At 41.8% G+C, this 24,202-nt stretch overlaps 3 protein-coding genes and 1 long non-coding RNA gene across 5 annotated transcripts; 2 read left to right on the top strand and 2 right to left on the bottom strand.

The window, feature by feature from the left end:
* Positions 1-1,130: 1,130 nt before the first annotated feature.
* LOC311027923 (arrestin domain-containing protein 3-like) lies at positions 1,131-5,843 on the bottom strand. Of its 2 annotated transcripts, XR_014598655.1 has the most exons (7): positions 5,467-5,843; positions 4,930-4,987; positions 4,687-4,837; positions 3,975-4,074; positions 3,626-3,879; positions 2,246-3,317; positions 1,131-2,168 (listed from the first exon to the last, which is right to left on the bottom strand). XR_014598655.1 is itself a non-coding variant. In XM_084032143.1 (6 exons), the coding sequence occupies exons 1-6, from the start codon at positions 5,720-5,722 to the stop codon at positions 3,021-3,023; spliced, it is 1,116 nt and encodes a 371-aa protein (XP_083888269.1). In that variant the 5' UTR covers positions 5,723-5,843; the 3' UTR covers positions 1,131-3,020. The 2 variants fall into 2 exon arrangements, 1 of the variants encoding a protein (XP_083888269.1); XM_084032143.1 differs by having other exon boundaries at positions 1,131-3,317.
* A 2,968-nt stretch (positions 5,844-8,811) lies between these two features.
* On the top strand, positions 8,812-16,430 carry ctps1a (CTP synthase 1a). Its single transcript, XM_084032122.1, has 18 exons — positions 8,812-8,987; positions 9,842-10,023; positions 10,121-10,291; positions 10,376-10,476; positions 10,610-10,726; positions 12,326-12,409; positions 12,825-12,905; positions 12,995-13,146; positions 13,276-13,408; positions 14,097-14,185; positions 14,286-14,380; positions 14,493-14,555; positions 14,838-14,881; positions 14,963-15,059; positions 15,142-15,197; positions 15,293-15,389; positions 15,493-15,637; positions 15,732-16,430. The coding sequence occupies exons 2-18, from the start codon at positions 9,855-9,857 to the stop codon at positions 15,814-15,816; spliced, it is 1,779 nt and encodes a 592-aa protein (XP_083888248.1). The 5' UTR covers positions 8,812-8,987; positions 9,842-9,854; the 3' UTR covers positions 15,817-16,430.
* Positions 16,431-16,433: 3 nt separating this feature from the next.
* On the bottom strand, positions 16,434-18,303 carry LOC311027900. Its single transcript, XR_014598648.1, has 6 exons — positions 18,250-18,303; positions 17,671-17,721; positions 17,361-17,417; positions 17,138-17,187; positions 16,804-16,874; positions 16,434-16,635 (listed from the first exon to the last, which is right to left on the bottom strand). It is a non-coding gene; the product is annotated as an uncharacterized lncRNA (long non-coding RNA).
* A 916-nt stretch (positions 18,304-19,219) lies between these two features.
* Positions 19,220-22,414, top strand: rab42a (RAB42, member RAS oncogene family a). Its single transcript, XM_084032222.1, has 2 exons — positions 19,220-19,561; positions 20,890-22,414. Exons 1-2 carry the CDS (start codon positions 19,347-19,349, stop codon positions 21,329-21,331), a joined length of 657 nt encoding a protein of 218 aa, XP_083888348.1. The 5' UTR covers positions 19,220-19,346; the 3' UTR covers positions 21,332-22,414.
* The last annotated feature ends 1,788 nt before the right edge of the window (positions 22,415-24,202 follow it).

The raw sequence follows: 24,202 nt of genomic DNA, 5'->3' as shown, positions 1-24,202 counted from the left end.
AAAATATCTTCACCTCGCCCTGCAGCATTAATGTATTCTTGAAATGCTATCTTTTCTCCAGACATTGTGAAATTTACAGGTAAAAAGTGGGGCGAGAATCCACCTGGTTGATGAATTGATGTTCCAAAGGGATGCTGACCCGATTCTGCATCAGTAGTTCAGTTAAAATGATGTCCAAACCAATAATAAATATCATTTACAAAATGTACAGGGATTATAAAATGTCGGCTGTCATGTTTATATTGACCGTTGAACTCATCACTCTATTGGTCTTTGAAAAAGCAAAAAATGGCAAATACCATAGAAGCATATCACACTCTTAGATATGCTGGAATACACATTTAGCAGATAACAGCCAACAGTTTAATTTTTTAGTTTAACTACCTTATAAAAATCCCCTTCGCATGGCATACAATTTACTTAAGTTCACACAATCTGTCAGTAGCAGTTTAATATGGGGTCAGTTCAGTCTCATTAATAATGAATGCACAGAGAAGGATTCACAAATGTATTTTGTGATTTATATATAAATGACTCTCTTCTCACAAATACATTTCGTTTTAAATAAATGTCATATAAATCCATAAATATATTAATTAAAACAATATTTGCAATTTTCATCAAAATGTATTTGTATGTTGTTACATTTATATACAAACTGTTAAACTTGAATTTACAAGACGCTTTTCATTTGTGAACTTGTTTGCATTTGTTCGTGAACTGTTAATGGAACGGGTTTAGCCGCAAGTGGAAGTTGGCGTTAGTTCTAACCAGGCTTAACCAGGTAAGCGCCGCTTTAATTAGCGAGTTTGGTGGAATACCCCTCAGGTGGGCCATGACCTAAAAAACATGAAACAGGATGCTTCAAATTCTTCTTTTTTCCCACACTTCTTTATTTAGACTACAAAAGAGAAAACACTGGCTGTTGTGAGTATAACAAATACGTCTTGCAAAGTACTTTATAGTAAATTAAAAAGACACAAGTGGTTTTCTGGTGTTACACCCAACCGACTGGGAAATATGCATGGTCACAGGTGGTCAAAACATCATGTGACCACCTGCGTGGTCACATGATGTTTCTCTCCATCACGATGTAACTCCAAAGCATGTGAAAAGCCTTGACCAAAACAAACATTAAAACCTTATTTTTATTTCAATATTAAACATGTTACATTTGACATTTCACAGCCAACAAAGAACTGAATTTACCTTTTTTTAGCTGGTACAGTAACTTGTTCAACATTCTAGCACTGAGAAGCAAGGAAAACCAGATCCTTTGGTCAACTTAAAGTTTACATATAATAGAAAAACAGTGGCATGAAATAGAAATGAATACATATCTGCATTAAAAAGTAAGAAACAGAGACAAATATGCTTTAACAAAACAAAACCTTAAAATATTATATATTTTATATATATATATTATATATTATATAATTATAATAATATATAATATTATATTATTATATAATATAATATTGTAAAAAAAAAAAAGTACCTATAGCACTCTGATCGTAGCACTGTTGCTCTTGAAGTACTACTTTACTCAGATGAGGACCTAACACTTGTTCTATTTTTAGCTCTTACTTTATCGGCATTGATACGTTGTGGTTTCCTTGTTTCCTTCTTTTGACAAATGTACTTATTGTAAGTCGCTTTGGACAAAAGCGTCTGCTAAATGACCTAAATGTAAATGTAAATGTTAACGAGAGTTTAGAGGAGGATGGGGGGAGGAGAAAAGGGCCGTTTAAGACGGAAGTTCTTGTAACTCTTTAAACGGAGGAGCTGTGGGGGCTTGAGGCGGCACTGAAGACATGTCTGCTGTTGGATCGGCCTGTTGTGGCCACTGCAGGGGCGGATCTAGAAAAATATGTATGGGGTGGCGAGAGGGGGGCAGGAATTTTTGAGGGGTGGCAACATATGGCAGATGTGTATATATACTGAATTTACTCACAGTTTGATGAGAAAGAGTATGTACACACTACATAAGGGCACAGCATGCCATTTACATTACATTTATGCTCTCCCTCCTCCCTATCTTGACCGCTGTGGTGTTCTCCCACCTCCTCCTGTCCCTGGTCGCCTTGGCCTTGGCCTTGTATTCTATCTCTGTCACCTTTCTGTTGCCCTTCTCTCTCTCCTTCCACCTCTTTTCTCTCTCCTTCCACCTTGTCCTTCTCTTCTCTCTCTCTCCTTCTACCTCGTATTCTCTCTTTCCTTCCACCTCTTTTCTCTCTCCATCCACCTCATCTCCTCCGTCTACCTTGCTCAGTTCATTTTCTATTTTTCTCTCCTTTCTCTTTGGTGAGAAAAAACTTGGTGGGCTGCCACTAGAGGATAATTGACAGGCGCTCTCCTTCATACAACCACGTGCACACTTCATGGCTGCACCTGATTGGACGAACGCTTTCACAGCTGTCCTGTCTGCTCCAGAGTTCACGCAGACCAACATGGCGGCTCGTTTGGAAACTTTCTCTTATTTTACGAAAATAGTTCACCGAAAGGTGTTTCTGAAAACATTTCAAGTGAGAAATAAGCTATGCAGTTGCTGAATCTGTCTTTATTTTAGATCGACAACATTCAGTTTAGAAGATTTTCGCGAGCGTTCCGGAGGCGGAGAGTCGAGCCCGGCGCCTCTGATAAGCATAAAGTAGATTCGACTTCAACTTTATGCAAATGAGGAGCGGCCAACTCGCGCGCCGTCTCTCGACATTCGTTGCGACGCTACCAGAATGCATTGCACGGCTTTTCACATAGTAGAATGGGACGCGGGGAAACACCGCCGCCTGTGGACATGTAGCCTACCTTCCCTCGCTTCGCGAATCGCGGCACTCAATTTTTCAAACAAAGCAGCGTCTTGCTGCTCTGACGTAATCTCGTGCTGCATTCACTGCAGTCGGACATTGGAAATTTGCGCTTGTAAATGTCAAATTGGACATAACTTTTCTTTGAATTTGTTGCTGCCAACTGGGGTGGCAGCAGGGGTGGCAAGACTTTCTTTTAGGGTGGCATTTGCCACCCTATGCCACCCCGGTAGATCCGCCCCTGGGCCACTGATTTCTAAATGCACTTGACGTGTCTGCATGTTGAGTGTGATCCAGTGCCGGGCATGCATAGGCACCTGAAGCTGCGGGTACAGGATTGGGTCCAACGGGGAAGGCGGGAGGAGGGAAGTCGCTGTAACTCGGGGCCCCGACGGCTCTGGCTGGATAAGGCCCCACAGCCTCACCAGGGTGAAGGGGAGAAAAGCCAGGAGGAACTATGACTACTGGAAACACCACCTCTGGGTCAAAGGCAAAACTGATGCCCAAACACACCTGAGAAACACAGACACATGCAGGCGTAAGATTTATCACCATGTATGGAACTACAGTAATTAAACTTGATCATGCTGTCTGATAAACATGATTACAGTCTGTTATCGTCCTGGAAATATTTATACAGCATTTTATTTCAACTCTATAAGCTGTTGTGCGGTTTAAATGTTTAATATTAAAAAGATTGTTGAAGCAAGAGAGTTGTCAAGAATCAACTGCCACAATGACTGAACTTCCAATATGTGCAAAACCAAAGCAATGATTTAAGTTCGGTGTTGCCGTAACGTGGCTTTTACATAATGACGTACCTTGACGTAATAGTCAACTGAGAGGATGTCACAATTGTAGATGGGGAAATTGGCATCTGCAGGAATCTTCATTTTGCAGGAGACCGTTTGCTCTGACAGAGAGATAGGATTCCCAACCATACTGCCCAGAATACGGACATGCTTTTTGGTGCCGTTAGCGACGCTGTACACTGTTCGCTGCTGTAAAATGTACTTGGGCCTCACTTTTTTTGAAGAGGAGTTGTTGATTTTGGCAACAATAGACAAAGTGTCACCTATCAGAAACAAGTTGTTTTTTATAGAAGGATGTCAACACAATAAAAAAAATATATTATGTATGTAAATATGTAGTAAGCTGGAGTGACTTTACCTGGAGAGCAAACGCATGTGTTAATGGTAGCAGTCATTTGGACCTGTTTTTTGGAGAAAACGCCCAGCTCTTTATCCACTGATCCAGACTGGGGTTCACACTAGAACAAATCATACAAACAGGCATTATTTCATATCAATGCAGCTACTCATATGACTGAAATCCAAAGTTCAGGATAAAATATGGCCATCCTGCTGTTAACCTTTGGATTAAGCCATCATTGACAGTTGTCACCATAAAAAGGAACTCTTTAACATCCCTCCCTTAAGAGGGTGTTGAGCAATAGTGTACTCTCTGATTCTCTCACAGGTTGTACTATCCTATCAATCAATTTCATACACTCCTCACGGCATCTACTTTTAGTGGAAGCCACACCACTTCCTCTTTATACAAACCCCCTTTGTGGTCTCTGTTTGTTCAACATTTAACATATTGTACACTTTCTCAGATTATGGTTGTACCTGCTCCCTGCCACCGATCATATTATCCTGTTGGGTTAAAATTTTCTGCCAGACCTCATCATGACACATTCTGTATACAACTGTTTCCACACTTAACTCTTCCCTCAACCTCTCTATTCCAATCATTCAGTTTTAGTCATCTTTAGTCACAGTAATTGTTCTCTTAAATATTTTCCTCATCCAAATATTACATTTTATTTAGAAAGTGTATATCAAATCCATAACATGTATAATTGCAGTCTCCCACTTACCAATACTTGGAGGCTGAGGTGTGACAAGGACTTAGAACCAAATTTGAACTCTTTTCGTTGCAGAGAAGACATCCGCCAGCTCCTGGCCAGCTTTGCTTCAAGCATGTAGACAATCTTTCCATTGAGCCCCTTGAAGGATGACGGCATGTCCCTGTAAGACAGAGCGGGCCCACAAATACAGTAATGTGTAAAAGCAAACATGTGACACAATATAGGCCTAAGATGCTAGAAATTCCCGCTTACCCCTGTGGGATTTGAACCCAGAACTTAAAGTGATGGATTCCTTGGGACAGCACAGTGCCTGCAGAAGAAGTGAGAATGATTATCGCATCTTGTTTTTACCGGACAGTGTCTTTTAGGAGCAAGGAAGTAGTGAGATGTGGTTCCAGGACGTTATAAACCATAATATACAGTATAGTGTACTGTACGGGTAGATCAGATTCATTTAAGATGCTTTTAGGGCGTCAACACTGGAAACTATTACCCAATTTTGATTTAATTGTGCGCATAAAACTTTATATAATGAGTTACATATTTAATTACATATAATTATTTGTCATTTTACATACATTTGTAATCAAAGAAAGCAGAAGAATACTGTATAAATATTATAGTAATATTACTCTACCAAAATTAGAAATAAATGTAATTTCCTATGATTGGCATCAGTCATAAAATAAAAGTTGGAGTTTTGTATACAATTTATATATTTAAAAGTTAGAAAGTTATGTGAAGTTATTTTCAATTAAATTATATTTATTTATTTATTTTACAATGTACCGTTGGCTTCTTCTGCAACCAAGATCGCCTTGAGTTTGAAGTATCTCATTTCCCCGATGTACGTTATCTTGCAATTCCCGAAGCCCACCGACCAGCGCACGCTCGCGTCGCCTTTGGCTTTCACGGTCAGGTACTTCACTTTGGTGTCTTTTGTCAAACTGAAAGTGACTGCGCCTTCGATGGTGTCTCCTTCAGAGAAAGTTTCCCCCTCGTTGAGAGCTTCATAAACCAGATTGAAGTCCTTTATCGGAGACATGTTGGACGTCCGTGTCCCATCTGTTGCTCCGCAGCGCGACAGCTGACTGACTGCGCTCCTGAGAAAATATCCTTTTTTGGGCTTTTAGCCCAAGCATAACTTGGGCTTTTAGCTTTTTGCTTCCGCGTCGACACAACGCAAGGGGGCTTGCGGACCCCTTACGTCACGCAAGGGCCTGACGTGCACCTCCCAAAAATCCTAGAAAATGCTAGAATAGATGCTGATCACATCACTGTGATTTGTGATTTATGCAGAATGTTATTGCTCAAATGTAGTTTGTATGTGTTTAACTGCAGCTTACATAAGTCAGACAGGAGGTGAAGTTTCACTAAAGTGACAGAAACATGAAGTCACACTGTATCATTTGTTTCAACTCTTGGTCCACTTTATTAACTACGACAACAGATCTTCCAGATGATAATGTTTATTGTTTGAGTTTTTCTCTACTTTTCAGAGAGGTGTTAATTCAACTATAAGTCTCTTCTTTCGGCTGAAGTTTGCATTGCTAAACACTCAACCGTGCACATGTTACTGGTCTGTACTGTTGCTCTGCGTTGTGTGGAAACAAGATGACTCCCAATAGCGGATGAAGCCTTTTATTCTGCACATGGGTCAGACACAAAACCAAAGTTGGTATGTGGATTCAGGGCCAGGATGCGTGCGTCATCTAAACAAAATAAATGTCAAATGACCAGTTGCACTTTCCCATACAAATGTCTTCCAAGGTCAAACGAAAATGCAAAACGAAATAAAAGCAACAATACAGAGTCAAACATCGCAAAAATGCGATTTATAATGACCTCATATAATACATTTAAAACGGAAAGTATCTGGTCTCATGCAATACAGAGTGAATATGACTTTTAAAGACTTTTATGCAGACCCACGAAATCCCAACCTACCTGCAGCATGGAGAATCTCTTCCTGCTGCAAATTACCCACAATCCAAACCTGTACAGGAAACTACAAAATAAAAGTCTGGACCCATTTCTGCAGGATTTAAAATAAAATTCATATAACTGTTTATTCACTCCGTTACACACACATTGACAGACACGTATAGTAAAACACACATTCATTGCCCAAAATCTGCACTCACTCCCTGGTATTACACCACTGCCTTACCCCAAGGGCAAACACAGCAGGTAGCCCATTGGCTAGTTAGCCTGCGGTTGACTGAGTAAAGACTCCATCCAAGAGAAGTCAGAGCTCAGTTCACGACATTGTGCTGTCAGCTGGCATTTTAACGTCGAGTCACTGTTGAATCAACGTCAGGTGCCAGCGTTGGTTAACCATTGGAAATTTCTTCTCAACATAGTTTGAAACACTATATATTTTTGTTACACTGTTTTCACTAAAGTATTGATGTGTTCAACAGTAGCTCCAGTAACACCAAACACCTTGAAATGGATACATTAACACTAAGTTACGAAACGCTGTATCTGTGATTGTCCTGAAACACGGTGCAAAAACTTGTAGTGCATGGCTCTCTTATTGGACATAATTCTATCTTTACTAGTAGTAAGTAAGACATAGCAATCATAAGAATGTTTTGTGTGATTACTAATCATGGTGAAGAGATCTCATCTACATTACATGGAAAGCACCAAATACACTGTCATTCAAATGTTCACAACATGCACCAATGTGTCAAAGCAAGACCAGGAAGAAGATTCATAAAGACATTTCACTGAAATAAGAAATCATGCTTTATTATTCGACATGGCTAAATCAATTGTGCCATTATTTCACACACAAGCAGTCTTTTTCAACATTACTTTTTATGAAAAACGTGTGTCGATGATGTCTAACCTGGAAAAAAACATCCCAAACAGCAACATTGAACACGGCAGGGCTTAAATCTTCTTGCTACTTCTTTCTGCCACCGCCACCCATCCTCTCTGGTGCATATTTCAAATATTGTGCCATGTTTTCTTCTACTTTGGTCATTGTTGTCGTAAATGAGCTCAAGACAGCATCTGAAGAGGGGGAAAAAACCAGCATATCAGTTATTAGCAAACGCTAACCTCTCAAATTAAAATATTTTGTTTTTAAAATGTTTCAAGTATATAAATTTGTATTTATCAGCGTGCAAGGTCATTGATTATCATGTGCTTGTGCGACCAACAAAAGGCAGTTGGTAGTACCAGTGCTGCCGGTAGAGAATTAGTCTAGAGCCCAGAATGGAATATTATATATTATAATATTAGAGCATGCTCTGTGGAGTCCTCCAACTAAAATTATTTTGCTTATGAATCATTATTCTACTTACTATATTCACTTATTTAAAACATTGTTACAAAACTACTATGTTAAAGCAAACTCAGCACAGATGATCTTGTAGAGATGAGTCTTCATGAAGGCAACCTTCCCACTTCTTCCTCTGAGGCTCATTATGGCCATCATTTTATTTGTCATAGTTCTCTGCCATGGTAAAACCTCCACAAAGTAGGCACGTGATGAGGACGAGGAGTTTGTAGTGGTCACCAAGGTGAACAATTGTCATAATGAAACTTTGCCAGCACTTTACAAGAGTCATTATTTAACCCTTTTGTTGTCTTCGTTTTTTATAGCACTTGTTGTCCTCAGGGGTCCATTAGCTACTACTAGCATAACACACACACAAAACAACACAAACAAAAGGCACTCCTGCTGTAAAGACATTACCTGGATGAAAACATACTGTGCACGCTCATAGGCCCCGTGCACACCTCTTCGTCTCGTCTGTCTCTGATCAAAATGTGAATTGCCCCATGAAGCTGTACTTATTAGATTAGTTTGAGTGTTTTTGTCTTGTACCCAATCAGGGAGAGGCATAAGAATATCTCTACAAATCTTTACCGCTGAAATTCATTGAATTACGTTTACGTCCGTTTAGCCTCCACTACAGCCCTGATTATGAGTACATTTACTTCTACTGATTCAATAAATCCAATAAAGCATATCGAATTGCGTTGAATTACATTGAACGTGTAATGGATTATTTCCAGAAGGTGGCAGCAATGCAACATAGCGGACGCCGGCTGCCGTAAAAAACACCAAAGAAGAAGAAGCAGCAGCAGCACACTGTCGTGTGTGTGGATTGTGATGAATGATGCGCTGTAGGGCTGAATCGTGGTCCACACACGTGTAGAACCAGTTGGAGGGTAGATGGGTCTGTAGCGAAGCGAAAGCAGACGTGTCGCGATTTGGATCGACATATCTTCTCTGGCTAAAGGTTTTGTGAACAGTTTTTGAACAGCGGCTCCGGTTGAGGAATATTCTGGTGAGTTGAAATGTGATGCCGTTGACTGAGGGGTTGTTGGCTAGCTAGCGCACTGTTAACCTGCAAGCTACGCAAGACTCGCGGTAAAAAGAAAAAAAAGAGAGAGAGAGAGTAAACCGTGTTGCATATATGTGTGAAGGTAGCAGTTTAATATGATAACTAGCTTACATTTCAGCTGTAGTTTCTCGACCCAAATGGAGTATTTATAATAATGCTGCTATAGTTGGTCAATTTGAACTATTCGTCTTTTTTTGCCATACTTTTTGTTCGAAAGTTAATCACAAGCCATCATTTTTTATATATTCTCATATTACGTGAGCTGCCCTTTGTGTTTACAGACGGCAACTTAAGTCAGGTATTGTGTTTGGTTCAGCTGAAGTTGAATTTGTCCACTCTACACCACATGGATAAAGAGAAACTCTTGTTTTCTGTGCCTGCTTGTGCGTCTCGTCCACCGTTAGCCTGAAGCTAGACTAGCCTGAAGCTAATTGCGCTGGTGTGATAAGGTCCCGTTGACTTCGTGGACGGTGATGACCTGGGCGAGCTGTCCTCTCTCACGCACATGGGAATCAGGAAGTTCCCACCTGCTCCACCCTTCCTGCGTGTGAAACTGATTGCTACCCCTGTGCCCGCATGGTTTCTGTGGTGTGATTTTAGTTTTTCTAATCCCATAATAATAAAGCTTAGTGATAGCTTTGCTATTGTTTTATGTTCTTTTAACATTTCTGAAAATGGTGAAGCCAAAACACAATTTCCCCCAAACAAAATACAATGGTTATGATGGCTTAAATCCTTTTTAAATGACTAGTTTTGCATTGTCTACAGTTTGATTTTGATCTGTCCTCCATCTCCAGATACCAGAGCACAATGATGAAGTACATCCTGGTAACCGGAGGGGTCATTTCAGGCATCGGCAAAGGCATCATTGCGAGCAGCGTGGGCACAATCCTTAAGTCATGCGGCCTGCATGTAACTGCCATCAAGATTGACCCTTACATCAACATAGATGCAGGCACATTTTCACCCTATGAGCACGGTACGCCAGTAGATATTGTCATTCAACACGTTTGGGAACAAAAGCAGCATTTTGTTGGGATTTCTTTTTACGATTGTGTCACGCCCGCTTTGTTCAGGGGAAGTGTTTGTGCTGGATGACGGGGGCGAGGTGGACTTGGATCTGGGGAACTACGAACGCTTCCTCGACATCCGGCTGACCAGAGACAACAACCTGACCACCGGCAAGATTTATCAATCAGTCATCAACAAAGAGAGGAGGGGAGACTACCTGGGCAAGACTGTGCAGGGTAAACAACCGTTGTTTGAGTTTTGTAGAGGGTGCTACACTGAAATAAATTGATAACCGATCATTTTTTTTTTTTCTCTTTCAGTGGTGCCACACATCACAGATGCCATCCAGGAATGGGTTATGAAACAGGCCAAAGTACCAGTCGATGACGATGAAGTAGAACCTCAAGTTTGTGTTATAGAGGTAAGTGGAGCAGATCATGTGATTGCATCATAATTTGCACCACCAAACGTTTATATTCGTTATTTTTCGTTCAGGGTTGAGTGCTGAGGTAAAGGCTGCCTTCTACCGCTAATGTTTGTGTGCGTGTTTGCAGTTAGGAGGGACTGTTGGAGACATAGAGAGTATGCCTTTCATCGAGGCCTTCAGGCAGTTCCAGTTCAAAGTCAAGCGGGAAAACTTCTGCAACATCCACGTCAGTCTCATACCACAGGTAAGAGAGAACGCCTCTAGCTCTGAAGTGGAATGTTTCTGCTGCTCTTGCAAAACAACCGGCTGTGAACCCACAAACACTTTATTTATCACAGAAGTGTATCTTATTCTCCGAAGGTACAGAACAACTGAAACGATTTGGTTTATATTGGTACTCAGAAAATAAATTCTCCATTTATGTTTAAACAACAAGATTTCCTCATGTCTAATTTTATATTTACGTTAATAGAATAGTATGTTATTTTTCCTATATGATGACAATCATATAATTTGAATGGCTATAATGGTGCCTAATGTGCAGTATTGTGCATGCAGCAGTACTATTTTCCCGCTCTTACTGAAGACCTGTTGAGTCATACACGTTGAGTTTATGAGATGCCATAGAAGTGGTTTATGGTTTCACTTCAGACGGATTCACTGTGGCAAAGCTGCATTTCCCTCTTCCTAAAAATACACTGGTTTCCGCAGAAACGGCATGTGTATTTTGTCAGTCATATTTCTTTCTTCTCAGAACTTTCTTATGTTGTCCTTCCATGAAATATCTCTGCCCGAACACCATCCGGTCAGGACTCCTTTGGAGCTCTGGATAATATAAAGATGAGAGTAATTTCCTGATAAAGAAATACTCCTCGCCTCTGCTTTAAAGTAGGACCTGAAATGTGTCACATTTTCTACTCTGAGACATTTGAGAAATGCAGACATTCTTTTTACAAACGTCCTGAATATAAATTTTTTGTAGAGTTAAAGTTTTGTTGAACATAGTTGGCAAGGACAGAGTAGTTCCTCGGACCTTGAGGGGACAAGTGACGGGTAAACAGACTTGTCTGCTTGGCTCAACAGTGTCACACATGAAGAAAGTATGGAGAGAATGCAGTCATAGTTTCCAGTTTGTTCACCTTTCACTGATACCTCTGTGGAAAAGATAGATATTCAACAGTGTCGGCGCTAGAAGATATACGATGATCCATCACTTTGTGTACTTGATATGTGGTGTCTCCTTGTGTCCATGATAAAACATGGTGGCAGGTGGTTTTAGATGAATTAATTTGGCTTCATGCCTTAGTGGGGAGTAGTGCTGAAACAATGGTTTTGATATATTTCCTTGAGAAATTCTAATTTCAGCTTCTAAAATTAGACATTTGCTACATTTCTGTATGGTGATGGGATTGTTTCTCTTCTCACATCCAATGCACCATAAATCAGAATTAATAGATGAATCATAAAAATGTTTGATTGATCAATGAAAATATATGTTCGTCACAGCCCTCGAGTGGCGTCATCTCCTATCTTTAGTGGAACAAACCCAATGTGAATTTATCATGACAGTGACTGAAAGGTGTTCAAAGTACCTTGCTGGGAAGAGGGAAGAAGCCCAATAAGGTTTATAACGCCATACTCACTAATTGTGACATTAGATCCACTCTACTGATTGCATCAGAGATGTTAGAATACAAATTCTGCTGCTTCTTCAGGTGTTAAAAAAAGGTACATTTTGATCCAAGTGTCTTGTGTCATGTTAGATGCTGCAGGTCCAAGTTCCTGATGAGTTCTATACAGTCAGTGTGATATGTATAATGTAATATCTCTTTGTTGTGTCCAGCCCAGCGCGACAGGAGAGCAAAAGACCAAACCAACACAGAACAGCGTCAGAGAGCTGAGAGGGCTGGGTTTGTCCCCCGATCTGGTGAGTCACTACATCCTCCTGTAGTTCCATTTTGTTCATATTGCATTGTATACAGTTGCATCCATATGGTGCTCAATTGGTATTACAGGCACTAATGTGAGCCAGAAACCACCAGCCTCTAACTTTGACAGACAGAATAAGCCAAACCAAGTGTTGATTGGAAGCCAATCCATCGGTGCTTCAAATAAAAGTGTGATTGTTGGGACAGTGGAGTGTGCTGCAGGAGGTTGATCTTTGTCAGCAGCATCAGACCTGCAGCAAACACCGTCTACTGCTAGCGACCGCAGCAAGGGTGTTCATCATCTAATATTATGTCTATTTTAGCAAACATTGAAATGCACTCAAATCATTTTGGGTCATCTTGTTAAAATGACCTGCAGCAGTCATTAAAGTTTGATCTCATCTTTGCCGACAGATCATGTGTCGCTGTTCTACGGCCCTGGAGAACTCTGTCAAAGAAAAGATCTCCATGTTCTGTCATGTAGAACCCGAACAGGTACAGATCAGTGACACCGGAGCACATTTGGCTTGTAGTCTTTGACGAAAGAGCCCCGACTCAAAACTCGTTGACCCGTCTCGTTCCAGGTCATCTGCGTGCACGACGTGGCATCCATCTACAGAGTACCCTTGCTGCTGGAGGCTCAGGGTGTGGTGGGCTACCTCAGCAGGAGACTGAATATGCCCATAGAGACCCGACCCAGGAAAATGCTGACTAAGTGGAAGGAGATGTCTGATAGGTGAGTCCTCAATAGAGGTCAAACGGACCTGCTATGAATTAAATAGGAGAGAAAGCTCTTTGTGACTGGATGGTTTTACTCCGGATAAGGTTTCAAATGGTTTATTAATGTGCACGCTTGTCTTCACAGGTCAGACAGACTGCTAGAGCACTGCTCTATAGCACTGGTTGGGAAGTACACCAAGTTTTCCGACTCCTACGCTTCTGTTATCAAGGCGCTGGAGCACTCAGCCCTGGCCATTAGCCATAAATTGGAGGTTAAGGTATGCACACAGTGTTGCTAGCCCATAATGTACATTATTATAACAGTATGAGCTTTCCTGTAGCAGTATGCACAGTCATCTTCACAGTTGGGTGATGATGACTGTGGTTGGAACATACAAGTCAGTGTAGTAGTGCTTTTTCTACATACAAGATTTCGGTAGGAGCTGCTCTTAGGTACTGGGAGTCCTCCATCCACTGTATAAATCATTCACTCTGCATCACAGTGACTGTATGTTGTCTAATTAAAGAGGACCTATTATGCTTTTCTGCCCTTTCCTTTAGTGTGTTATATATTTTTTGTGTGCATATAAAAGGTCTCCAGAGTTGCAAGGCCTAAAGGGAGTTAAATTGAAATCTTGCTTTTTCTTCCGTAAAGCAGTGATTTCACCAAGTAACGCACAAGATCGCTTCCTGTTAACTATTATTTGGCATGCCCTCAAAAAAATGCTAGGAAGTGTGATGCCGTTTTCTGCTGTGCAAACAAAATTGTATTTTATATTAAAGCATTTAAAACATGTTCTAGTAGTAACCTGAAATGCAAGAATGCACCAGAGAAGGAGTGTAATGGGTTCCCTTTTAAAGATATGACCCAAGCAGAAATATTGAGTTGAAAATGATATATGTATCCATCTATATATTGAACTGTTTGGACCTGCCACCTTGAGTTGATAAGTCTCTTCTCCTCAGTATATAGACTCGGCGTATTTGGAACCGAACACGCTGCAGGATGAACCGGTGAAATACCATGAGGCATGGCAGAAACTCTGCAGTGCTGAGTGAGTGCTGACTGCTGAGATGCTTTATTTCCGTGAGTAATACCATCTGGACATTGGATTTGTAGTTTGATCACGTGTGTTTCCCCCTCTCTGTTCTCAGTGGCATCCTGGTTCCAGGTGGTTTTGGTGTCAGAGGCACTGAAGGAAAGATTCATGCCATCAACTGGGCCAGGAAACAGAAAAAACCTTTTCTAGGTACAGGATAGCTGTCAGAATGGCTGAAGTCACAACATTGAGTATTATATGGCAATGAATACCCACATTTATAACTGAACACTGAACTTGACTGATGTCTGTGTTTGGGCAGGTGTGTGTCTTGGAATGCAGCTGGCTGTATGTGAATTTGCCAGGAACACGCTCGGCTGGACAGGTGATGGAAATGATCCTGTGTAGCTAAAGATAAATGTGCTCTGAAGTTGCAATGCCAGTTTACTATTTTTCCTGTTATTAATTCAGAAACATTGAGTACAACTTAGTATTCAATTCTGTGTTTGGTGGATTGGTGGGCTTTTGAAGAATTTGTTTAGTTCTTGCTGAATTCTTAATATTTGACTATTGCCTTATTGTAAACACTATACCAAACAATTGTGAAAGGAATGTCAGGGTTGATTGAAAATAAGTGATTTCATGACTTTATTTGTTTTGCTCTTAGATGCCAACTCAACTGAATTTGACCCAGAATCAACACATCCTGTGGTAAGGTTTGTCTTTAATTGAGACATTAATTTGATTTGAAACAACAACGTTGGATTGAGATTGTCACGTTCATCTCTGCAGGTGATCGACATGCCAGAACACAACCCCGGGCAGATGGGCGGAACCATGAGGCTCGGGAAGCGACGGACCATTTTCAAGACTAAGAGCAGCGTATTGCGTAAGAAAATAATTTGCGTTTGGCCTCGACGTTAATTGTGTTGTCATGTCTGCCCCGTGTTTATGATTTTTCTGCATTCCAGGCAAACTTTACGGAGATGCAGAATATGTGGATGAAAGGCACAGACATCGATTTGAAGTATGTTCAGCTCTTCAGATCATCAGTAACATAAACCACCTTGCTGACGGTGGAGTGGGTGTATTTTTTTTCCTAACTTTATTGTCCTTGTACAGGTCAATCCTGAGCTCAAGAGTCACTTTGAAGAGAAGGGCTTCCGCTTCGTAGGTCAAGACGTTGAAGGGGAAAGAATGGAGGTCATAGAGCTGGATGGTATGGGAGAGGAAATGTTGAATTGCTTCTTTTTGCAATAGTATTTTAAGGTTAAACAATTCTACTTCAACAGTCTGTTTACTTTTTGTAATGCTGTTTTCAGATCATCCATATTTCGTCGGAGTGCAGTATCACCCCGAGTTCACCTCTCGCCCCATTAAGCCATCACCCCCGTATCTTGGTTTGCTGCTGGCTGCAGCGGGGAAACTGCCGGGCTACTTACAGAAAGGCTGCCGCTTGTCTCCACGGTAAACATGCAGCATTGGGTTACATGTTTCTACTCATTGATAAGCTACACTTTTCATGACTAGATTAATGATCTAACTTCCGTCTTCCACACAGGGATACATACAGCGATCGGAGCGGCAGCAGCAGCCCAGACTCTGAGATATCAGAGTTGAAATTGCCTTCCATCACAAATGAATGACTTTGATACACAATGCTCATTGAAAGTTTCATCTTTTCAGAAGGACATGTAATTTTCTATGTTACCGCCAAACAGTTGACTTAGAGATGGATGAGCGATTACCAAAGCTTGCTTCACTAATGTGTAGTTTCAATACATTCAGGTTCTGTATAATGAAAACTGCTACTGATGTCAGAACTGTCAATTCAGATTGAAAGTGCTTCAGTTTTGCAACAAGGCACATTTGGGGGAGAGGGGATTATGAAACTTGTATAGTGATTTTTCCACCCAACAGAAATGGTTCATATTTACAATAAATGTGTTGACATGAGGTCTAAACTAGACATTTCATGCAGAAGTTATTGGATGACATTCATTTAAAGTAGCCCGTCTATCAAGTTCAAGCCTTCATTGCATGAAACATGTTGCTCTGGCCTTGAAGGGCGGTTGCAGTTAGTGGACTATTGACTGCAAGTTCATTTCCAGTCCTGAATTTATTTTAATGACAGAGGCTCAGGAATGGACTCATCCACTTGCACTATGTGGCCTTCTATTTGTCCATGGAATTATTACCAGTCAAAACTATCTGTATGTCCTTTAGAATGCAAGAGTAAATGAATAAAAGGAATTATCAATACTTTGTTTTATTGGCTTTATTGACAGTTAACAGTTATTCCATCACAACTTTAACTGCATGTTCCTGCTGCAGCTTCAATCTCAACAAACGAGTTGTTTCAGCAGCGTTGCCACCTCAGACCACTTGCACAGGTCTACCAAGAAATTTGGGTTGCTTGGTGTACCCAGACAGCCGGGAGTCACTCGCCGACCACTTCACTGGACCTGAAATGAATAAAAACAAACTTAATGCAAGTCAGAGCTCTTTTTGTCAGAGTACATTAAAAGGCTGATCTCAGTCCCATATCCGCGAGTTTCATCCAAACAGTCCTCATTGTACAAGTAGTCATCATTGATCAGAATAGATTTATGGTTACATTAATGTTAACATACCTTCATTCCAGGAAGGCATTGGCACCCACAGCCCTAGGATACCAGACTGCAGCTCATGAACCGATTTATGCCTACACAGGGAACAAAAAATAAAGTTACTCAAATGTGGCACATTAATCACTTCTGATCTTTTAAGCAGGAAATCTGTTGGACAGTTGAGTGGCTGCTGGTGGCAAAAGTGGCCACAACAGTCAAAGACCACCCCATTCTCTTGCATACACTTGGAGAACCTAGAGCTACAAACAAGCCCCGGTCCTTAGGATAGCATGCTGTCAAGACAATCATTGAGGGGACAGCCAAAATAAAAAATAACTAAAATTATAAAATAACTTACCATGATTTGAGACCTCATTATGTCACTTCAGGGTCAGCCATGAGGATCACCTGCAGGGAACAATTCAGTCTGTTATTTAACTGCATTACCACTTTATGAAAAAAATAATATTTGGACATGTGGCTCAGTTGCGTAATTGTCTCAATCATGACTTTAATCAGTGAGGGCAAGTTTGTAATCACAGCCAGAATTAAATACATCCAACATGTGGCTCAGAAAGTACCTGCAGGCGATGGCGTCTCCAGGTTTTGCCTTTTCATCTTCAATATAACCCCACTTCCTGTAGAAAGGAGTACAGTGATTAGTTAAGACAAGGAGCAGGTCTCATATGATATTGATCATCACACTATGATTAAGGCCAAATGTCCTTCCCCTTAATGTTGCTGAAACAGTTATTTTCAAATTGAACAGCGACCGTCGGTGAAAGTGTTCTTCTCGGCTGCCTGTTGACCGTTAACTGCTACAGAAAGAGCATAAACGGCTTCGATAGGAGCCTGGCATACAGAAACTGGCGTACCGATAGAAACACATACCTGTGTTTGCAGACGCCATAGTTGGAGGCCAGGCTGAAGTCCTACTGCGCCCTGTAGAGAAGAATAAGTCAATGCATGTTCTGGGGTGCTGCAACAGTCAAAACAGTACAAATCATTATTTTATACGTTACTAAAAAGCAGTATATGTGGTCAGTGTTGAATGGTCGTTTTGTGCAAACACGCTAAATGTTTCACATAGTTGCTTTTGAACGGTCCGAGATTGCTTGCCACGTGGTTGACACATTGCCGCTAAGCGAACATTGAGATACGCAGTTAAACGTTATCCCAACCACGTCTAGCATCAGCTTTATTTCAACACGGGTAGAAACAATGTAAGGTATTGTATACGTATAACGCAGTGTCGTTACCACGACATAGTCACGCTACCTTAGCCGCTTGACTACAGCAACTTAGCTACATAAGCTAACACTACTTTCCTTATGTTACTCACTAGCGTATTTTAGTACCGGCTAACCAATAACGTTAACATTGTTAGTCACTGATAGGACGTAAATGCGCGAGGTAGCTATCATTTAGCTGCAAATAGTTTGTAATAAATAAGAATAGCTGAGGCCTTACCGAGATGCTGCGTTAGCTTGAACTTTCGCCCGTCGGAGACTTGAAGAGGAAGAGACTGACTGGAGCGTCTCGCGCGTTTATATACGCTAGCGCCGAGCAGCAGCCCGCTGACTGGTCTGCATAGCTCACGTGGACCCTGTTGCATGACGGGATATGTATTTGTACAAGCGTTTCAGGAGTTCCTTGCTGTCTTTTTTGTTTGTTTAATCGCCACTGAGTCCTTTTAATACACAAACAGAAATGTAAACATTTCACTAAACATGTTTGCGACACAAAGAAGTCTAAAGGTGAATGCGTGTGTATAAATATCGTATATAAAGAGAGAAACATACACAATCATGCCATGGCTGGAACCTTTTTTAACCTATACTTCAGAACCACGGACAGCAACCCGCCTCCTACCACTCATCTGGCGCTTGTGGTTTTGAGATAACAACAGTGTCGTGCTCCAAATAGACTGTTGCGAAATAGTGTTTAGATGACCACGACGATACTTTTAATTGCACTGAAAGAATCTGCTCGAATTTGACGCCACACGGGCAAAAGTGGTAGTAGTAGCCTATAGTAGGCATAGCAGACAAAAATCTCCCTGTGTAGCCTTACATTTACATTTACATTTAGGTCATTTAGCAGACGCTTTTGTCCAAAGCGACTTACAATAAGTACATTTGTCAAAAAAGCCTTGGTGTGCATGTATGAAAGTACTGAAATTCCTGCAAACAAAAATAAGCATCTTAATGTGGCGAAATTAAGAGATTACACATGGTACTTCTAGGAAAACCTAAATGATGTTTGCTCATACGGCTTAAAATCCCACCATGGCTTATCCCCTCTTTCATAACACAGCCTGCAGTTGCCTATATGTTTATTGTTGTAATATCGCGCGTAGTAGGGCATAGGTAAATCTATCACATGATTGCTGCGGTCGCTCTGCGCTCCGCGTCTCTTCCTGGGCAGAAGGCAAGGCAGCAGCGGCGGCAGCAGGAGACGCAGCAGCAGCAGCAGCAGCAGCAGCAGCCGGGGCTTCATGTAAACACGCCGCGTGCAGGGCTTTGTCTCGCGCACACGAACGCATTCCCCCTCCTTCTCGTCATGCCATGGATATTTTGTGGCAATATCAGTTCAGGATCATTTTGCTCGGGGATTCCACGGTGGGGAAGTCGTCGCTGCTGAAACGCTTCACGGACGGAATCTACAGCGATGTGGCGGATCCGACGGTCGGGGTGGATTTCTACGCCCGCTCGCTGGACATCGAGCCCGGGGTGAAAATCAAGCTCCAGCTCTGGGACACGGCCGGCCAGGAGCGATTCAGGTACGTGACACTATACAAACGTCCGGCTTTCGTGTGGCGTGTGTGCACGAATTGAATGCAACGATCATTCTTCCGCCGAATAGACTTGGTCGTTAAATAACGGAGAGGCCTTGGTTGGCTGTCGTGTTTGGCTGCCATTGTGAGACTGAAACCCCTTAAATTGAATTAAGCCCGTGACCTCTCTCATTGTGTTATAATGGAATGAGTGTAGACGGTGGAGAAAAGGGCCAGGAGAAGATAATATAGCGTAGGCCTCGATTTGATGATGCCCTGGCCTATATAAAGCCCTGAAATGGAGCTGCATCATTGCGTTCATTCACGGATGATGGACAGACAGCCTCCCTCATATTCAGGCCCCAGTTTGATTCCCTGATATACTGACGCCACAGTCTCCCGGGCAACAGGATGGATGAGAACTAACCAAATCTTTTTCTTGCATTCATCTGCCCTGTTGCTTGTTCCGTTTTATGTGTCCATGCTGTCATGCATCATTTCCCTTCAAGCACATCAGTGTGAGGAGGAGCAGCCCCTGCTGTTAGAACTCCTTTCCCTGTTTGAAGACAAACCTTCAGAGGGTGTTTTCCTTCAGGCTTCACCACACTTTCACTTCTGTCTTAACTGGCTATGGAGAGTGTTTATGAAATCAATCCTCACATTTCTTTCTTTTTAAACCACCAAGAGCACAGATTAGGGGTTGTGTAAGTGGATCTTTGCAAGGCCGGCCTGAGGATATTCAGCTTGACTGGGACTTGACTGCTGACATGACGTACTTGAGAGTCGGCTCCCTAAAGACTTGGCTTGTCATTTCAAAATTCAAAGCTTGGTTTTGACCTCTTAAATTCCAGAACAATACAAAAAAGGCGCTGTGTGACCCATATACCTCTGTTTAATATTTAGACCTAATTGAGTAGACTTGGTTAAAAACTGTCCTTTAAAGGAAACCCATTTCAGTGGTCAGCATGCAGTGACCTGAAAGACTTAGCTTCACGAGCTGCTTATTGAGGCTTGAATCTTGACTGCGACTTGTCTCGGCTGGCGTGACTCACTTTGAAGGGAAGCTGACATGAATTTGTCTAGAGTGACTGGACACTTAAAACACTTAATATATTCCTGTCTACACCACAAACACTTAGCTGGAGACGACTTAACTTGGACTTTTCTTTTATCACTCCAGACTTGTCTCAGCTGACATGAGCCTTTCTCCCAAATACTTAAACACTGTCAGAAAAGTGGGAAACCTGGAATGTCACAGTTGTTCTGAAGTGCCAAATCAAGATACATTTTGCCTTGAGTAACTAACATGTCATTCGTCTCTCTGTACCCACCAGGTCCATCACAACATCATACTACCGCAACTCCGTCGGTGGACTGCTAGTCTTTGACCTTACCAATCACAAGACCTTTGAGCATGTGAGGGAGTGGCACAAGGAGGTGAGTGAGCACATCCTGCCCCACCACATGGTCTACATCCTCATCGGCCACAAGAGCGACCTCAACAAGGACCGCAAGGTGAGCCGGGACGAGGCGGAGCAGCTGGCGGCTGAGATGGGCATCCGCTACGTGGAGACGTCGGCCAAGTGCAACAGCAACGTGGACCGGGCCTTCGAGCTGCTGACCAGGGACATCTACGAGCTGATGAAGATGGGGGAGATCGTCACCCGCGACGGCTGGGACGGGGTCAAGAGCGGCCTCACCGCCAAGGTCCTCTACCCGACCGACGACGACGAGGAACTGGCAGCCGGCGTCCCCGCGAAGGGCTGCCACTGCTGACTGTGAACTCTCTGTGTCCAAACACTGTCCCCTCACGAGCTCACCTCGTGTCACGGTCGTTTCATCGAAACCAAGTCACTCAGGCCATCCATCACTTCCTCACCTTGTGCGTCGTGACCTCTCTGTGTGTGGGTTCTTTTCTAACAGGGGGGTGGGGGGTATTGTACATCCCAATGTGTATCTTAACAGGAAAGTCGTGTCTGTAAAGCCATGTGGTGTAGAGTGATGGCTGGTTTGGGCCTCGTTAGGTGATCGGGCCTCGATACTGCTTTTACACAGCCGTGGAGCTAACGGACTACTGACTATACTGAAGGTACAGACACATTTCATACAGCACCGTTGTGGGTTTCTATCTGTCAAAGTTTGTGCGATGCTTTGCCTGCAATCTCTTGTGACTGTCTTATTGTAAATAATAGTGCAAAATCTATAGAGACGAAAGCTAAAAGGCCGCTGGAAGCTATTTCATTGATAGTGTTAACAAACACAGTGCACTCCACGATTAGTGTCACCGTATTAAATCAGTGTGCTTCTCCTGCTACTGTAAGCTGTATGTGCACTTGCGCCAAACTGACTTCAACATTTGATCATTCTGTGAATAGATGAGCAATGATTTTGTAAAGATAGATTATTTCTAGTTAAGGTGTATACATAAAGATGGGCCATTGTAGTAGGTGGTCTCATTTATATTTATATATTGTATTCGTGTCATCTCATCAACAGGAGGAAGACATCGAGCGTGTCTCCTCTCAGTCATCACTTTAAGTCGTAGTTATTTGACTAAGAACAGAGGGATGTTTGGACTTTACCGGCAGACTTCTGTCTACAAAACCTGGGAAACGTTTGTCAACCCCTGATATGTCACATTAACTAGCATAAGCTAGTAAGCATTTATTTCAATCGTTCTTTTAATAGCCTACAGTCCTCAAACCCACTACAGCTCAGCAGGGAATGTGCCATGAAGCCACAGAGCCCTGCAATGGGTTTTGGCAAAGAAACCTTGGCTATTGCCTCTCTCACTCATATTTCCTGTCGCATGTTTCCTGCCCGACAAAATGCTTGATTTAAGAATAGTTCAACATTTTGAGAAGTAAGCATTTACACTCTCTTTACAAGAGTTCAATGCTAAAATATTTCTGTGCTGCCATGTGTGGTGAATTTATGCCAAAGCTAGACGAGTCCTCTGACTCCAGCTCCACATGTAATGCACAGACCTGAGACTGGCACCACCTTCTCATCTAACAACAAATAAGTGTGTTTCCCAAAACGTTGAACTATGTCCTTAATGCAAGCAAAATGCCTATTCTTGGTCTTCAAAATTTGACACAAAAGCTGGCTTATGTCCGAATTTGTTTGTTAAAGGAGCAGTGTGTGGAATTTAGTGGCATCTAGCGGCATTGTTGCAGATGGCATCTATTCCTGGTAAACCGTCATCAGGTTTAAATATACCACAGAGTGTACACTTTTTGTTCGTTTGACAATCAGATGTTAACATTTTTGTGTGCTTGCCACAGGTGAGGACTTCATTCATCAGGCTAAATGTCCTTCCAACATCCAAGACCACCATTCGACAACCAGCCTGACTGTGTTTAATACTAACTACCTTTCTCACTTTTGTCCCCTCGTCTAAACAGGGTTAAATTGTATGATATTCTTTAAATTTGTATGTTAATACTGTGCTGTTAGCGAACTGTTCTTCAGTGAGCATTATTCCTATTCCTGAGCACGGCACACATCAGAAGGGTCGTTTGCACGGGGAGAAGACGGCAGCGGCGTAATGCTCGACATCCTTGCATTTAAAGGACAACTTTGGGAAAATGCCGAGAAGAAACAGCTCTTTGAAAGACTCACTCCATGGGAAGAAATTAGCTTATTGGTCATCAACTATTACTGCAAGCCTCTATATCCAGCAATGAGTTAGACATTTAATAATAACATTTACAAACGCATTTGTAATCTTACAAACCATCTTGTGCAATGACTACAATAATGATGGTGACCATACCCTTCAGTCCAGATCAAGCCTCTCTTTCACTGTTATTTCAAAGGAGTGGTTCAACATTTTGGGAAATGCATTTATTTGCGTTCTTTCTGGAGCTGCTGAGAAGATTGATACAAAATAAGGTTGTAGGGGGAAGTTGCATGTTGGAACTATTTCATGGCAATCAACAGCCAGGCACAAGAGCTTTACAAGGTCTTGCCGTGAGGATGCCAGATCTGGTCTCGAGCCTGCACAGACCTGTACTGAAACCTGCGCTCACCAATAGCATGAACTAGAGGTACTGGTAGGAATGTAGCTAAGCTAACTAAATCTTGGCTCCCAACACACAAACATGAGCTATATATCAACCTCTCCATCTCTCAGTGAGAAAATAGATAAGTGCATTTCCCAAAATGAACTATAACTTCAATAGTGTGTGTATTTTTTTATGTTGTTCACAGAAAAGTAACCCATTAGGGTTTCTGTACCAGAAAACATCAGCAGCTGTTAGGCCTGCAGGATGGTACATCACACACAACTGTTCCGCTCTTGAGCCCCATTGTTGCATTTCACAGCTTTACTGAATAAATGTTATTTATTTTACATTTGATGTGATTTTATTGATTGCTTAAAAAATAAATAAATGTACAATGAATAATGTACTTTCAGTGTGTGTTTTTTATGATTATTATGTACTAGTTTGGTGCTAGATTGATGACAGGAGGGAATATGAATGAATGATGGCCATGTTATTACAGAGACCAAGCCAAGTCCAACACTTTTATAAAAAATTAGAGTTTCATTAGGCATGATTAGTTGCTAATATTGAGATCTGCTACTATCCAGTCTGATGGGAAGAAAGGAAAGCAATCCAAAAAATTAAGTTTATATTT

This window comes from Eutrigla gurnardus (genome assembly GCF_963514095.1).
Source record: "Eutrigla gurnardus genome assembly, chromosome: 17".
Taxonomy (NCBI): domain Eukaryota; kingdom Metazoa; phylum Chordata; class Actinopteri; order Perciformes; family Triglidae; genus Eutrigla; species Eutrigla gurnardus.
Note: the sequence above shows the minus strand (reverse complement) of the source record. Positions and strands in the feature narration are given on the sequence as shown.

Bases quoted from the DNA above. Each gene is read 5' to 3' on its own strand.
- ctps1a (XM_084032122.1), top strand. From the start codon at position 9,855: ATGATGAAGTACATCCTGGTAACCGGAGGGGTCATTTCAGGCATCGGC. The intron at 10,292-10,375 runs GTAAACAACCGT...TTTCTCTTTCAG, and splicing joins CCTGGGCAAGACTGTGCAGG to TGGTGCCACACATCACAGAT. The intron at 15,638-15,731 runs GTAAACATGCAG...TCTTCCACACAG, and splicing joins GGCTGCCGCTTGTCTCCACG to GGATACATACAGCGATCGGA.
- rab42a (XM_084032222.1), top strand. From the start codon at position 19,347: ATGGATATTTTGTGGCAATATCAGTTCAGGATCATTTTGCTCGGGGAT. The intron at 19,562-20,889 runs GTACGTGACACT...TGTACCCACCAG, and splicing joins GCCGGCCAGGAGCGATTCAG to GTCCATCACAACATCATACT.
- LOC311027923 (XM_084032143.1), bottom strand. From the start codon at position 5,722: ATGTCTCCGATAAAGGACTTCAATCTGGTTTATGAAGCTCTCAACGAG. The intron at 4,988-5,466 runs GTACATTGTAAA...CTTCTTCTGCAG, and splicing joins GGTTGCAGAAGAAGCCAACG to GCACTGTGCTGTCCCAAGGA. The intron at 3,880-3,974 runs GTAAAGTCACTC...TGTTTCTGATAG, and splicing joins CACATGCGTTTGCTCTCCAG to GTGACACTTTGTCTATTGTT.